General features: G+C 33.4%; 1 protein-coding gene across 17 annotated transcripts in view; it reads left to right on the forward strand.

Moving 5' to 3' along the window:
• The window catches only part of BLTP1 (bridge-like lipid transfer protein family member 1), a 195,615-nt gene that overhangs the window by 65,180 nt on the left and 116,438 nt on the right, over positions 1-13,997 (forward strand). For 16 of the 17 annotated variants that reach the window (XM_057310047.1, XM_044384298.3, XM_044384302.3 and 13 more), the window contains 4 exons: positions 5,113-5,340; positions 6,138-6,275; positions 9,461-9,640; positions 11,738-11,866. In XM_057310047.1, coding sequence (XP_057166030.1) covers positions 5,113-5,340; positions 6,138-6,275; positions 9,461-9,640; positions 11,738-11,866 — 675 coding nt within the window. The remainder of the gene's footprint in view (positions 1-5,112; positions 5,341-6,137; positions 6,276-9,460; positions 9,641-11,737; positions 11,867-13,997) is intronic. The other variant, XM_044384299.2, reaches the window with a different exon arrangement.

Here is a 13,997-nt window from a genome sequence, read left to right on the forward strand (position 1 = left end):
CCATAAGGCATCAGATGACATAATTTAAGATAAAAGACACAAGGGACAATGTATTTAATATCTGTGGAAATCTAAAGTTTTGGTTTGCTTTTAGGAGAGATTCCTGAAGGAGTGATTCTTCAGATATTCGAAGGGGAGAAATACACACACAAATACACACACACACACACACACACACACACACACACTTTTTTTTCTTTCTTTCATGTGACCATTGTTTGACCTAAAGTATTCTTCAACTATTTCTCCCAGTATCTTATTTTCTTGGGATTGCTTATGAATAACTATAAAGGATTTAAAATGCAATTTTCAAGTTATAATTTCCCTGAAGAGGATGAACTGTATTTTAATTTAAATGTGAGTAATGATTTAGTTAGCAAATGAGGATGGTTAGATTGCTATAATACCAGCTTTGAATACTATTAAAGAGGTATTGTCACTGTTTTTTTGCATTACTGGATGTATACTCATATACCTCAATTTTTTCTTTTAAAAATTCCGTAATAATACATTTTCATCAAAATTAAGAGGACTATAACAAAGAAGAATAAAGAGAAAGGAGTAAATGCCTTCTTTTAAAGATTTATTTACAAATTCTCCATAAATGTAACCTCTCTTGATAGTTTGTTTTGATGCAGTCTCTTCCATGCATTAAGATTTTATAACAACTGTTTAGTAGTGTTGTACTAAAGTTTGTATTAGTATTTGCATTCATCAAATTAACATAGAACTTGTATGAAGTATCTACTAAATTTAAATTTTTTGAAGTTTTGAAATATTTTTAAAAATATGTATCTAAAACATGACAAACAAATATTTTTTCTAGGCCAATGAACGCTATGCTTCCTTTTATTAGGAATATAAGTAACTCTTTAAGTCTTTTTCCCTTTTCTTCTTTTTTTCTTTCTGCCTACCAGAAAGCTTAGTGTCATGCTAACATGGAGATGTATTCTATCTTAAATATTTCTTTCAATTTTTTTCATTTGTTTTAATGTATAACTTATGTTCTACTTAGTGTTAGAATATATGTATGTCTATATAAAAGAAAACAAAGAGAATGTGAAAATTCATGTAATCAAGATTGTATTTTCCTGAGTTACCAGAAATACCAAGAAATTCTGAAGGATAGGCTAGGAAAAAAAAAAAAAAAAAAAGAATCATATTTGTTTGTTTATGAAAAACTGATTTCCAAAATCCACAAAAGAAACTAGGGTTACCATTATTATTACCAGGAACTCTGAGAGGAATCTATACTAACATGCATTAAAATTTGTGAGAATAGTTTATGGAAATGTTTACATCTTCTGAATTGTCTTATTATATTTTTTCTTAATGGAAGAAGGGAAATCTGAATCTACATAGTGATAGCATGTCAGTAGTAGTCAGTAGAAACTGTGGATTAAGGCTGAGTATATATGGCATATATGTTTTCTTTATTAGAAAAAAAACAGTTTTAATAGTCTTGAACAGAAGCTTGGCTATCAAGTTTCCATTAAAAAAAATTTAATATTGGAAACAGACTACCTCTAGGTTGTTTCCCGCCCCCCTTCTCTGAATTTATTAGCTGTCTTTTAACTATAGTGATAGTTCTTTTTCTTCTTTTTTGACAAATGAGCATTATTGCATAAGTAGGCTGGGGAAAAAAATGGTAGTGTCCTGTTACTTGAAGTAATTACTTGACACTCATAATAAAATATCTCTAGGAAAATAAAATTTCATAGGGCTCTTAAGTAGATTGAAAATACAGCTTGTTTTGTCATTTTTTAAATTCATGCTGCAAACTTGACAAAAGAACACATTTTTTTCAGTTATGTAAGTTACTGCTTTTTTCTAGTGTTGTTTGGAATTTGTTTTAGAGATAGTTCAGTTTCGCATACTATCTACCATAACATGGAAATGGAACTTTTATTTGTATTTGTAAATATTTGTGTACATTTATTAATCTTAAAATACCATAGAAGTTTGCCATAATATATTACTATTTACCTTATATTTTGGCCAACCTTTTGGTAATGTTTTTTAGTGAATCCTTAAGAAATTAATCTTTACAGGTGGAGTTCACGTACTAAAAGAACAAAACAAAACTAAAACAAACACACACAAAACTTAAATCACACACTCAACATCAAACATTTAACGTGAGGCTAATGTTTTAAGGGAGTTATAATTTTAAAAGTACATTTTGTTGGGGCGCCTGGGTAGCGCAGTCGTTAAAGCGTCTGCCTTCGGCTCAGGGCGTGATCCCGGCGTACCGGGATCGAGTCCCACATCGGGCTCCTCCGCTGTGAGCCTGCTTCTTCCTCTCCCACTCCCCCTGCTGTGTTCCCTCTCTCGCTGGCTGTCTCTCTGTTAAATAAATAAATAAAATCTTTAAAAAAAAAAAATAAAATAAAATAAAAAAAATAAAATCATTCATACTGTTTAAAAAAAAAAAAAGTACATTTTGTTGATAATATTCAATATGTACTAGTATGATAACTCATAAAAGACTCCTAGAGTTTTATAACTCTTTACAAACAGTCATTGACACATTTAATAAAAATTAGCAAATGTTCTCTTCTATGTTGGGGATTCAGTATTCCCTAAAGAATTTGCTATGAGTTATTTCTGTTTCAGATAATTAAATGGAGATTGTTTTTTTAAAAACTGGACATTAGGGGCGCCTGAGTGGCTCAGTAGTTAAGAGGCTGCCTTCGGCTCAGGGTGTGATCCCAGGGTCCTGGAATCCAGCCCTGCATCAGGCTCCCTGCTCCACAGGAGCGCCGGGAGCCTGCTTCTTCCTCTCCCACTCCCCTGCTTGTGTTCCCTCTCTCGCTGGCTGTCTCTCTCTCTGTCAAATAAATAAATAAAATCTTTAAAATAAATAAATAAATAAATAAATGCGAAATAAAAAATAAATAAAAATTGAACATTAGGCCCAAGAGAATATTTTTCTTTTGATTTTTAATAATCTACACGAATCTCTTCTGTTTTTAAGGTTAAAAATTGCCAGAGACTGTAAGAGACTTCTAAGGAATTTTTTAAAAATGAGAGATTTATAGTATAGGATTATTAAAAATTGGCTAAAATGAGTATAACTTACTGATTTGTTGGTAACTCTTAGTATGTCAAAAGCTAATAAACGTGAACATTGTACACTGATTTCATTGATCAGTTGTATGGAGGAAGGATGGAGTAGAAGCGATTGGGTCTGGAGGCCATTTGTAGATAAAATCACTGAAGGAAGTATTTTACTTTTCTTCTGTCTCTGAAATGCATGCACCTTGCAAACCTATTGAACTGTCTCCAGGAATGGAATGGCATGTGTAGTTTGAAAAGGTTTCTCAAATGATCTGAGGACTGCTGCTTTGAATACTTCTAGATCTTTAATATTGATTGAAATCAATTAGATATTTTTAAGTTTTAGAAATTTAGTTAGAATTTAGGATAAAAACTAATGTTTATTTATGTTTGTATTTGTGCTTCAATTTGTCCATGCTTCAGAGTTAAATAATAAAGGCAGTTAACAAGATGTCAAGTGGGGTGGGGGAGGCGCCTGGGTGGCTCAGTCATTAAGCGTCTGCCTTTGGCTCTGGTCATGATCCCAGGATCCTGGGATCGAGCCCCACATCGAGCCCTGCATTGGGCTCCCTGCTCAGCAGGAAGCCTGCTTCTCCTACTCCCACTCCCCCTGCATGTGTTCCCTCTCTCGCTATCTCTCTCTGTCAAATAAATAAATAAAATCTTAAAAAAAAAAAAAAAAAGATGTCAAGCAGGTTCTAAGTAAGACCTGTATTATTAGAGCCAGATAATAATAGAGAATGAGGAAAAAGCATCAGTTTTGTGAGTCCATAGATTTGGGATTTTATTATTAGTCCCACCACTAATTAACCAAATGACTGTAAACTCTTCAACATCCTTTCCTCTGAAAAGATATTTAAATCGCCTGATTAATTGACTAGAATTCTAGCCAGAAAATAAATGTGTCAATAAGTAAAATGCAGAATTTATCAAAATACTGACTTGATTTCTAATATTGAACAAATACTGTTGACCGTGTTAACAGGAATATTTGAACAACTTTTGATTACTGTTGACAGATCAAATAGATAAAATTTAAATTCAGAATAATGGGAAGAAAAAAGAATTTCATTTAAAGTAAGTCAGAGAAAGACAAATACCATATGATTTCACTCATATGTGGAATTTAAGAAACAAATGAGCATAGGGGAAAAAAAAGAGACAGACTCTTAACTATTGAGAACTCTTAACTATTGAGAACAAACTGATGGTAACGGGAGGAGAGGGGGTGGGGGATGGGTGAAATAGGTGATGGGGATTAAGGAGGGAGCTTGTGATGAGCACTGGGTGTTGTATGTAAGTGATGAATCACTAAATCCTACTCGTGAAACTAATAATACACTGTATGTTAACTAACTGGAATTTAAATAAAAACCTTAAAAAAAGAAAAAAATAATAATAGATTTAAATTCTGATACAAAAGGAACCAGAATATTAATAGTTAAAATACTTTGCATAAGAAACCAGGGTGAATTATATGAAAGGATGTTTTGGTAACTGTTGATAACACATTTTTTATCATGAGTGACTAAATTTGAAGATTCTTATTTAAGTTGTTAAATATTGATAAATATTTCACCCAGAATATATGAATTGTAGTAGTTAGCTAATTGGATTTAGTCAAATTGATTTTCAGTGAATTGATCTTCCCTTAAAGGATGTCTCCGGGTATTATTGCTCGAGAACTCTGAGAAAGATTGAAAACTGTTGAACATCACAGATTTTCAAAGTTTTCTTCTAGGACCTAAATTGCAGTTTTTGCTATAATTGGAGGTGGTGTTGTCATGAAGCTTTACAATAAACTTACATAATTTTTTATGTTTTTTTTTTTTTTTTTTTGCTACAGAATGTTTATTTGCTAAGTAGCCAAGTAAGTCTGTCTTAAGCATATGTATCTTTTTTTTGTTGTTGTTTTTCATTTCAAGGAAGCAGACCATATTCTTTTAACTAAATAAAATAGTTTAGGGAGATGCTTGGTTTACAAAATTCAGGCTCTAAGTTGAAGAGTTGTTACATATCTCTTTGGTAGAAGTTTGTTCTTAATATTTATAGGAAAACTACTTTGGGGAAGATGACATGTATATGGATTTTGAAGAGATTATTTCAAGTCCTGTTCTGTCACTGTCAACATCATCCAGCTCTGGGTGGACTGCTGTTGGAATGGAAAATGACAAAAAGGAAAATGAAAGTTCAGCCAAGTCAATTCATCCGCTTACCTTACGTCCTTGGGACATTACTGTACTTGTTAATTTGTACAAAGTTCATGGGCGTCTTCCTGTTGTAAGTGTTTATGTATCAAAATAGTCTGGAGTATATTATGAAATTTACCCAACTTAGAAAACTGTAGGTGTGTGTACACACATGCACACACTAATAAAAAAAAACCAGATTTGAAAACTTTAAAATTTATCCTTTTACCTTTACAAAGCTAGTTTATTATTTTCTTCATAATGTGATTACTTGATCATTATAATTTTCTGCTTTTCTTCTTTCACTTTAGTTCCTTCTTGCTGTTCTGTGTAACTATAGAATATTTTGTCACAACGTTGAGTTGCTGGGTTTATAGTTTGCCTGCCGGATACCGTAGGATTTACATTTTCTTATCCTTTATCCAACTCTAGACCATTTGGGGGCCTTATGGTGAACCTACTACAAAATCAAGATTCAGCTTGGCCCTGCACGTTGATTTGTTTTCAGGGGTTCAGATCCAGCACAGAATCCTAGTTCAAGTCTAAGGTTGACCAATGGACTGGGCTGACTTGGAATGAGATTATATTACCCAGAGAACTCAGGGTCATTGGAGTGAGGCCAGATAGGGAGGGTGAGACCCTAGAGCATTGTCCTGCCTACTGGCTGCATACCATGCACCTAGGGTTGCACAGCAGAGGAGTCGCCTCTGGTGCTTAGTGAATCTAATGTTCTTACTGGGGTACAGAATAGTTAATTTTATCAGTAAGCACTGTTTCTCCTTTTTAAGAATCAAAATCTCTTAATTATATAAATGTAATTTTTATTTTCCTGTACTTCCTTGGTCTTATTTTTTCTATATCTTAATATGGTATTTTGTTTGACTTTAGCATGGAACCACTGATGGCCCTGAGTGCCCTACAGCATTCTTGGAAAGACTGTGTTTTGAAATGAAAAAAGGATTTCGGGAAACCATGCTGCAACTTGTCCTGTCACCGCTAAATGTGTTTGTCAGTGATAACTATCAGGTAATGTGAAAATGAGTTATGGTAGAGACTTAGAGATGTATTATTATTGTTTCTGGGGCTGAAACAGTGTGTTAGCTTCTGTGCGTGGAATATATAGCTCTTTAAATTAGAGGCTTTTAATTTAACCATATTAAGAAGTTTTGTATATACACGTGAGTTTTTCAAGGATCTCAGTTTTCTTTTTCTTTTTTTCTGTTCCCTATTTATGTGGTACCATATAATTATATTCTATATCTATTATTTTTAGAAATGGAAAGAAATACTTAATAACTTTTTCATATAATTATGGAAGGAAAATGTATACAGTTTTGGTGGATTCTGTTGAAAATTATAACCTCAATATTCATATTAACCAGTACTATAAATCTGCAAAACATACATATCCACATGGATTATTCTTTTTACCTAACCAACTTACAAGACACTTTATTAATCCCCTTAAGATATCCCCAGGGCTCTTTTGGAAGGGAACCAATGATATTCAGCAAATGGGAATAATTTACATTCTTGGGTAGATTATCACTTTGTTGTTATTATTTTTTAATGCCAAATGGCTTCACTTTTCATTTAACACTACTTTAGGGCTCTTCTCTACTTTTAGTCAAGTTGTGAGCTTTAGAAGAATAAATAGATTTTAATATAAGGCAAAGTAAAATTATAAATGGGAGGATGAATCTGATACCCCAAAATCACAACAGATGATAACTTACTATGGATTCTGTGTAGTAACTGATCATTTTATATAAAATAGCCTACCCCCTTTACAACTCTTCTGCATAATTGACCATATTTTTCTACATAGAATTTAATTTTTTCATATGTGTATATATTCGACACGGCTGACCTCAGTAGCTGAAACTTAACACCTAGTATGTGCTTATTTTTGCCACAGAATGTGTTTCCTTTATCAGACTTTTGAAATAGTAGGCGTACCTCATTTTATTGCATGTTGCTTTATTGCACTTTGCAAACATTGCATTTTTTACAAATTGAACGTTTGTGGCAGCTCTGCATCAAGCAAGTTTATCAAAGCCATTTTTCCAGCAGCATTTGCACACTTCATGTCTCTGTCACATTTTGATAATTCTCACAGTATTTTAAACTTTTTCATTATTATATTTGTTAAGGTGATTTGTGTTCACTGATCTTTAATGTTACTATTGTAATTGTTTTGGGGTGCCACAAACTATGCCCATATAAGATGGCAAACTGAAGTGATAAATGTTGCATGTGTTCTCTTTCACCAACCGGCTGTTCCCCTGTTCTTTCCCTTTTCTTGGGCTTCCCTATTCTCTAAAACAAAAAAAAAGTGTTAAAATTAGGCTGGCTAATGACCCTGCAATGGCCTGTAAGTGTTCAAGTGGAAAGCAGAATTGCATGTCTCTCACTTTAAATCAGAAGGTAGAAATGATTAAGCTTAGTGAGGAAGTCATGTCAAAACCCAAGCTAAGCTGAAAACTAGGCCTCTTGCACCAGTTAGCCCAGTTGTGAATGCAAAGGAAAAGTTCTTCAAGGAAATCAGAAGTGCTACTCCAATAAATACACCAGTGAAGAAAGCAAAGCTAGAAGCAAAGCAGCCTATTGCTAATACAGAGAAAGTTTCAGTGGTCTGGATTGAAGATCAAATCAGCCACAGCATTCCCTTAAGCCAAAGCCTAATCCAGAGCAAGGCCCTCACTCTCTTCAATTCTGTGAAGGCTGAGAGAGATGAGGAAGCTGCAGAAGAAAAGTTTGAAGCTAGCAGAAGTGGGTTCATAGTTTAAAGAAGGAAGCCGTCTCCATAACACCAAAGTGCAAGATAAAGCAGCAAGTTATCTAGGAGATCTAGCCAAGTTAATTCATGAAGGTGGCTGTACTAAACAACAGATTTGCGAGTAGATGAAATAGCCTTCTAGTTGAAGATGCCATCTAGGACTTTCATAGCTAGAGAGGAGAAATCAGTGCCTGGTTTCAAAACTTCAAAGGACAGGCTGACGTTCTACTTACAGACTAACACAGCTGGTGACTTTAAGTTGAAACTAATGCTTGAAAATTCGAGGGTCCCTAAGAGTTATGCTAAATCTGCTCTGCCTGTGCTATCAGTGGAGCAACAAAGCCTGGATGACAGTCTATCTCTTTACAACATTGTTTACTGAATATTTTAAGCTCATTTTTGAGACCTACTGCTCAGAAAAAGAGAGTCCTTTCAAAATATGACTGCTCATTGACAATGCGCCTGGTCACCCAATAGCGCTGATGGAGATGTACCCTGAGATTAGTGTTGTTTTCATGCCCGATTAACACAAGGTACATTTTGGAGCCCATGTATCAGAGTCATTCTACTTTTAAGTCTTATTATTTAAGAAATATGTGTTGTTGTAAGAATGTAGCTGCCATAGTGATTCCTCTGGTGAATCTGGCAAATTTGAAACCTTTGGTACAGGTGAGTTCTCCAGGATTTAGCTGCTTATTCCTGATAGCATTAGTCTTAATGCAGGGCCTCAGAAATTGGTGACTAATGGGTAGGGCATTGCCAAATATGATTCTTCTATATTACTAACACTATTCTGTGAAACTAGTGTTCCATGGAATACCCTATTTTAGGACATAGCTTTGTGAGTAAGTCCCAGAACTTTTCTCTTTGAAATATTTGCTGCTTTTTAGTAGTAAGTGTGTAATTGCTGTAAGATTTGTTGCTTTTTAGTAGTTAAGTATATAATTAATGTAAGATAGATCTATCCTTTTTATATTTATGTAGTTCTCAAAATCTGTATGAAAGCTGGCTTTCTTCCCTAGTTCTTCATTTTATGGTCACAATGGTCTTTGTTCTTCCCTGTTATTTTATTTTTTTCTTTTTAGTATTTTAATTTCATTATTCCTGCCTTCCCACCAAAGATTAGTCTCTTACATTCCCTGTGAGTCAGAGTACTAATTTCTTTTTATTCATTGAGCCATTCATTTGTATCAGACAGTTCTCATTCTTTCTAGGACTTTGCTATCTTGCTTTGCAGTTGTACTCTTGCAGATATTGTCACTAAAGAAGCTTAACTGAAACTCTTTATGGTACAAGGTTGTGTTAGGATCTTATGGATCCTTGAGTCTTATTTTCCAGATAGCATGTTTTTACTGTTAGTCTCTGAAGAAAACTAGAAACAATAATGCTGATTTTCTTGTACTTCTAACAGTCTTCTTTTTATTGTTTTTAGCAGCGGCCCCCTGTGGATGAAGTACTCAGGGAGGGTCACATCAATTTGTCAGGTCTCCAGCTGAGAGCACATGCTATGTTCTCAGCAGAGGGTCTTCCTTTGGGAAGTGATTCCTTAGAATATGCATGGTTAATTGATGTGCAAGCTGGAAGTCTTACAGCTAAGGTCACAGCACCACAGGTATGATTCTCTGACTTACTTTCTTTTTCCTTTGTTCACCCACTTTGCCAAGTAAGTTGTATGCCTGTTTGAATGTTAATTGCATCTTCACTAATGGCATTCTGATGGCCAGACAACTCTTTGCTTTTGGATGGGAGTCATTCTTGCTATTCAGAATTTTCTGAGCAATAGATGAGTCAGAAACAAGTTTCATTTTTCTGAGTCACATAAAATTGAAGGGTATAATGTTTTATAGTTCTGCATAACACTTTCAAGATCGAGACTTTGGGAAAAACTCAGTATGAGAACCGGTCTGGAAAAGTTACACATTATTAAAATTATATTAGTTGTCTCTCCGCTGTTGAAAAATTCTTTTTTTCCCCAGTATATGGAATAATTTTTTAAGAATTTTGCTTTCTTGTGTATTTCTTAAGTAGGATTTGAAAATATCGTTTATGGTGTTCAGGATTAGGTAACTTGGTTTTTGTCATGTCTCAAAGCAAGATAACATCATTTCTATCTGCTGTTAATGATGTGGATTAAAAAAAATAAAAACAAATTTGCTGGTAAGTAAACCTGGTCTAGAGTGTGAGTTGTGATCCTTCTGGATAAAATCCCCCTCTTCTTCTTGTCCCCTTTAATCTTTAGAAGACTCAGAGGTCATAAGGATCATTTAGTTCTAGAAATGGACCATTGAAACTTAGCCGAATAGCCCTATTACTGTAACATTTCACCTGTTGATCCATATACTTATGATAATATACATACTTATCTTGGCATTTAAAAAGACTGGAATGTGGTCTTAAATCTGTGAAATGAACATACTCAATTTTAATAAAAATTACAGAATGTGTATGAAATATTTATAGGTAGGAAATAGCAACAAGAAGGTGGGTAAAGACTATATACCTTGCATATCTTCAAGAAATTTTTAGAAGGCAGCAAAAATTAAGATTCTAGAAATAAGAAAATGGAATTGAAAAGGGATATTTTATGTAAAAGTAAAATATATAACAGAATGTAAAAAAATGGATGGAAAGAAATATTCAGTGCTCACTGGCCTGATGACTGTCCTCTCCTTCTTATCTACCATCTCTTTTCTCTAACGTACAAGTAAAGACTGAAATATCTAAAAAAAAGTTTGTTCCTTAATAAACATAGAATAAAGCCATGCTGATTATGCAAAACTGGACACGATTCCATTAACAATTGCTAGAATCTCATGTGTTTATAAGTTGCCCTTACTGGAAGATGAAACATTTCTCTTTCTTTTGCACTAGAATCTTGGCATCACTGTTTCTAGTGAGTGTTTCAGGAATCCATAGGTGCTTTTAATGTTTATTCCATTCTTTGTATGTTTTAAAATGAAATTCTTGTTTTCTGATAGTTTAAATTTGTACTTTTTTTTTTTTAAGATTTTATTTATTCATTTGACAGAGAGAGAGACAGCCAGTGAGAGGGAACACAAGCAGGAGGAGTGGGAGAGAAAGAAGCAGGCTCCCAGCGGAAGAGCCTGACGTGGGGCTCTAAATTTGTACTTTTTTAAGGGAATAATATCATGTATACCCATATTTCAGTGTTTATTGTTGACAACTCTAATCAATTATAAAGTGAAGGTTTTTTGTAAACTGACGATTTGATGAAGAATTGATATATACTTAAGTTTCTGTTTACGTAAACAAAAGTGCTATAATCTTAAAATATCTGATTTTCCAAAATTGTAGCTCACTATGATAATTAGAGAGTAATTTCACATCCAAGCTTTGTTTATTATTAGGTAGAGAATTTTAGGTGCTTTTCTGTGGAGAGGATTCCAGTTAGTTATATAAGAAGGAAGATATAACCTTGAAGGAAAGTACTTACTTTCTAAGTTGCTGAAGTTGAATTTTTCAGTTGTCATGCATTTTGTCATTCACAAATGAAAAATAATGTAAGGTTATAAATGATGTCAAGGTAGAAAAATCATGATTCTGGCTAACAAGTGGATTATGTAGCATCAGGTATAAGATAGCATTTGGGTTCTTTCAAACTGTATTAATATTCTTGATAAGCTTTTGAACTCTGAACACGTGTTTAGAATGCTAACACTGTTCTCAACCTGTCATTGCTTATTTGTAGCTAGCTTGTCTCTTGGAGTGGGGACAGACATTTGTTTTTCATGTGGTATGTCGGGAGTATGAACTGGAAAGACCTAAATCAGTAATAATATGTCAGCATGGATTTGACCGTCGGTTCTGTGAATCCAAGGTATGTTAACAGATATGTTAGCAGTATTATAAACATTTATGGATTTTTTAAAAATGAAAGATTGAGATATCAGCTTTAAATCAAATACACATAGCCATGAAGTAAACATTATAGTTCAGTTTTCTCAATTAATAAAATTATTTTGCAGATTTTTAGCCAGTTATTATTTTAGTTGCAAGTATCTAACATATGAGGTAATTATTAAAACACAGATTCACAAATAAATGGAGATATTATAAAGATTATATCTTACCGCTTACATATTTACTGTTAACTCTCATGTTTTCTTGTGTTACTAACATTCTTTCGGATATGGCTATATATTTATGTAGAAGATATAGAAACTGAAGCAAGAGGAAGGTTAAATTCCTTACATGACATTGTTTTTAGACCTCCCTGGAACATACCTGTTCTTTTATAATGTGGTTAGTAAAGTTGGCATTTGCCAAGAAAACATGGCAGTTTAAAAAAAATTTTTTATCCTAATTCTATAACAGAGATAACCATTGTTAATTGTTTAGTTTTTCTTTCTAATTTCTTCCCTATATGTGTTTTTCCTTTTTTTTTCTTTTGTACATACTATGTTTATTTGCTATTACATTAGTGTGAATTGGAAACAATTCATCCTACTTTTAATTTTATGTCCAAAATCTCTGCTTATTTACTGACAATAAAGGAAACCGCTATAATTAGTGATAAAATTCTTTCTTTCTTGTTATAAACATATCGCCAGGGTCTAGGGAATCCTTAGTTATATGTCAACCAATTAGTTCCTTATGGATAATTCACACACACTTGTAGGTGTCTCCTCCTTCCTTTTTTTTTTTTTTTTTTAAAGATTCAAAGTTTATGTTGTATTAAAATTTTTAAAAATTGAACACTTTTATCACCTTAGAAAATTACTTTGTGTCCCTTTGCAGTCAGCCATTCATGAAGTTCAATCATTGAGGTGCCTCTGTCATTTTAGATCAGGGTTTTTTAGGTCTCTTGTGTGTGGGGGAAATACACAGACATACCTTGTCTTATTGTACTTTTCAGATACTGTGGGGTTTTTTGTTTGTTTTTTAACAAGTTGGAGGTTGTGGCAACGCTGCATCAAACAAATCTATCAGCACCATTTTTCCAACAGCATTTGCTTACTTTAGGTCTCTATGTCACATTTGGTAATTCTTGCAATATTTCAAACTTGGTCATTATTATAATTTGTTATAATGATCTATGAATAGTGATTATGACTTGCTGAAAGCTCAGATGATGGTTAGCATTTTTTAGCAATAAAGGCATATACATTTTTCCTAGACATATGCTGTTGCACACTTATAGTATAAAGTGTAAACATAACTTTTATATGCACTGAGAAACTAAAAAATTCATTTTTTCATCTTTAACAGTATTTCTTTATTTTTTATTTAATTTTTATTTTAATTCCAGTGTAGTTGACATATAGTATTATGTTAATTTCAGGTGTACAATGTAATGATTCAAAAATTCCATGTATTACTCTGTGCTTATCAAGTGTACTCTTAATCCCTTTCACCTATTTCACCCATCCCCCAGCCCACTTCCCTATAGTAACCATCTGCTCTCTATAATTAAAGATCTATTTTTTGATTTGTCTCTCTTTTTTCCCTTTGTTCATTTGTTTCTTAAATTCCACATATGAGTGAGATATATGGTATTTGTCTTTCTTTGGCTTATTTTGCATAGCATCATAGTCTCTAGATCCATGAATGTTGTCAGAGATGGCAAGATTTCGTTCTTTTTTATGGCTGAGTAATATTCCATTGTGTATATATGTGTATGTGTGTATACACACACACACACACACACACACACTACATCTTTATCCATTCACCTATCAAGGGACACTTGGGCTGCTTTCATAATTTGGCTATTGTAAATAATGCTGCAGTAAACATAGAAGTATATATATTCTTTTGAATTAGCGTTTTCATATTCTTTGGGCAAATACCCAGTAGTCCAATTACTGGATCATAGGGTAGTTCTATTTCTAATTTTTTTTCAGCAACCTCCTTACTGTCTTCCACAATGGCCCCACCAGTTTGCATTCCCATCAACAGTACACAAGGGTTCCTTTTTTTCCACATCCTCACCAACACTTCTTGTTTCT

The sequence above is a fragment of the Ursus arctos genome, unplaced genomic scaffold, assembly GCF_023065955.2.
Source record: "Ursus arctos isolate Adak ecotype North America unplaced genomic scaffold, UrsArc2.0 scaffold_11, whole genome shotgun sequence".
In the NCBI taxonomy this organism is placed as follows: domain Eukaryota; kingdom Metazoa; phylum Chordata; class Mammalia; order Carnivora; family Ursidae; genus Ursus; species Ursus arctos.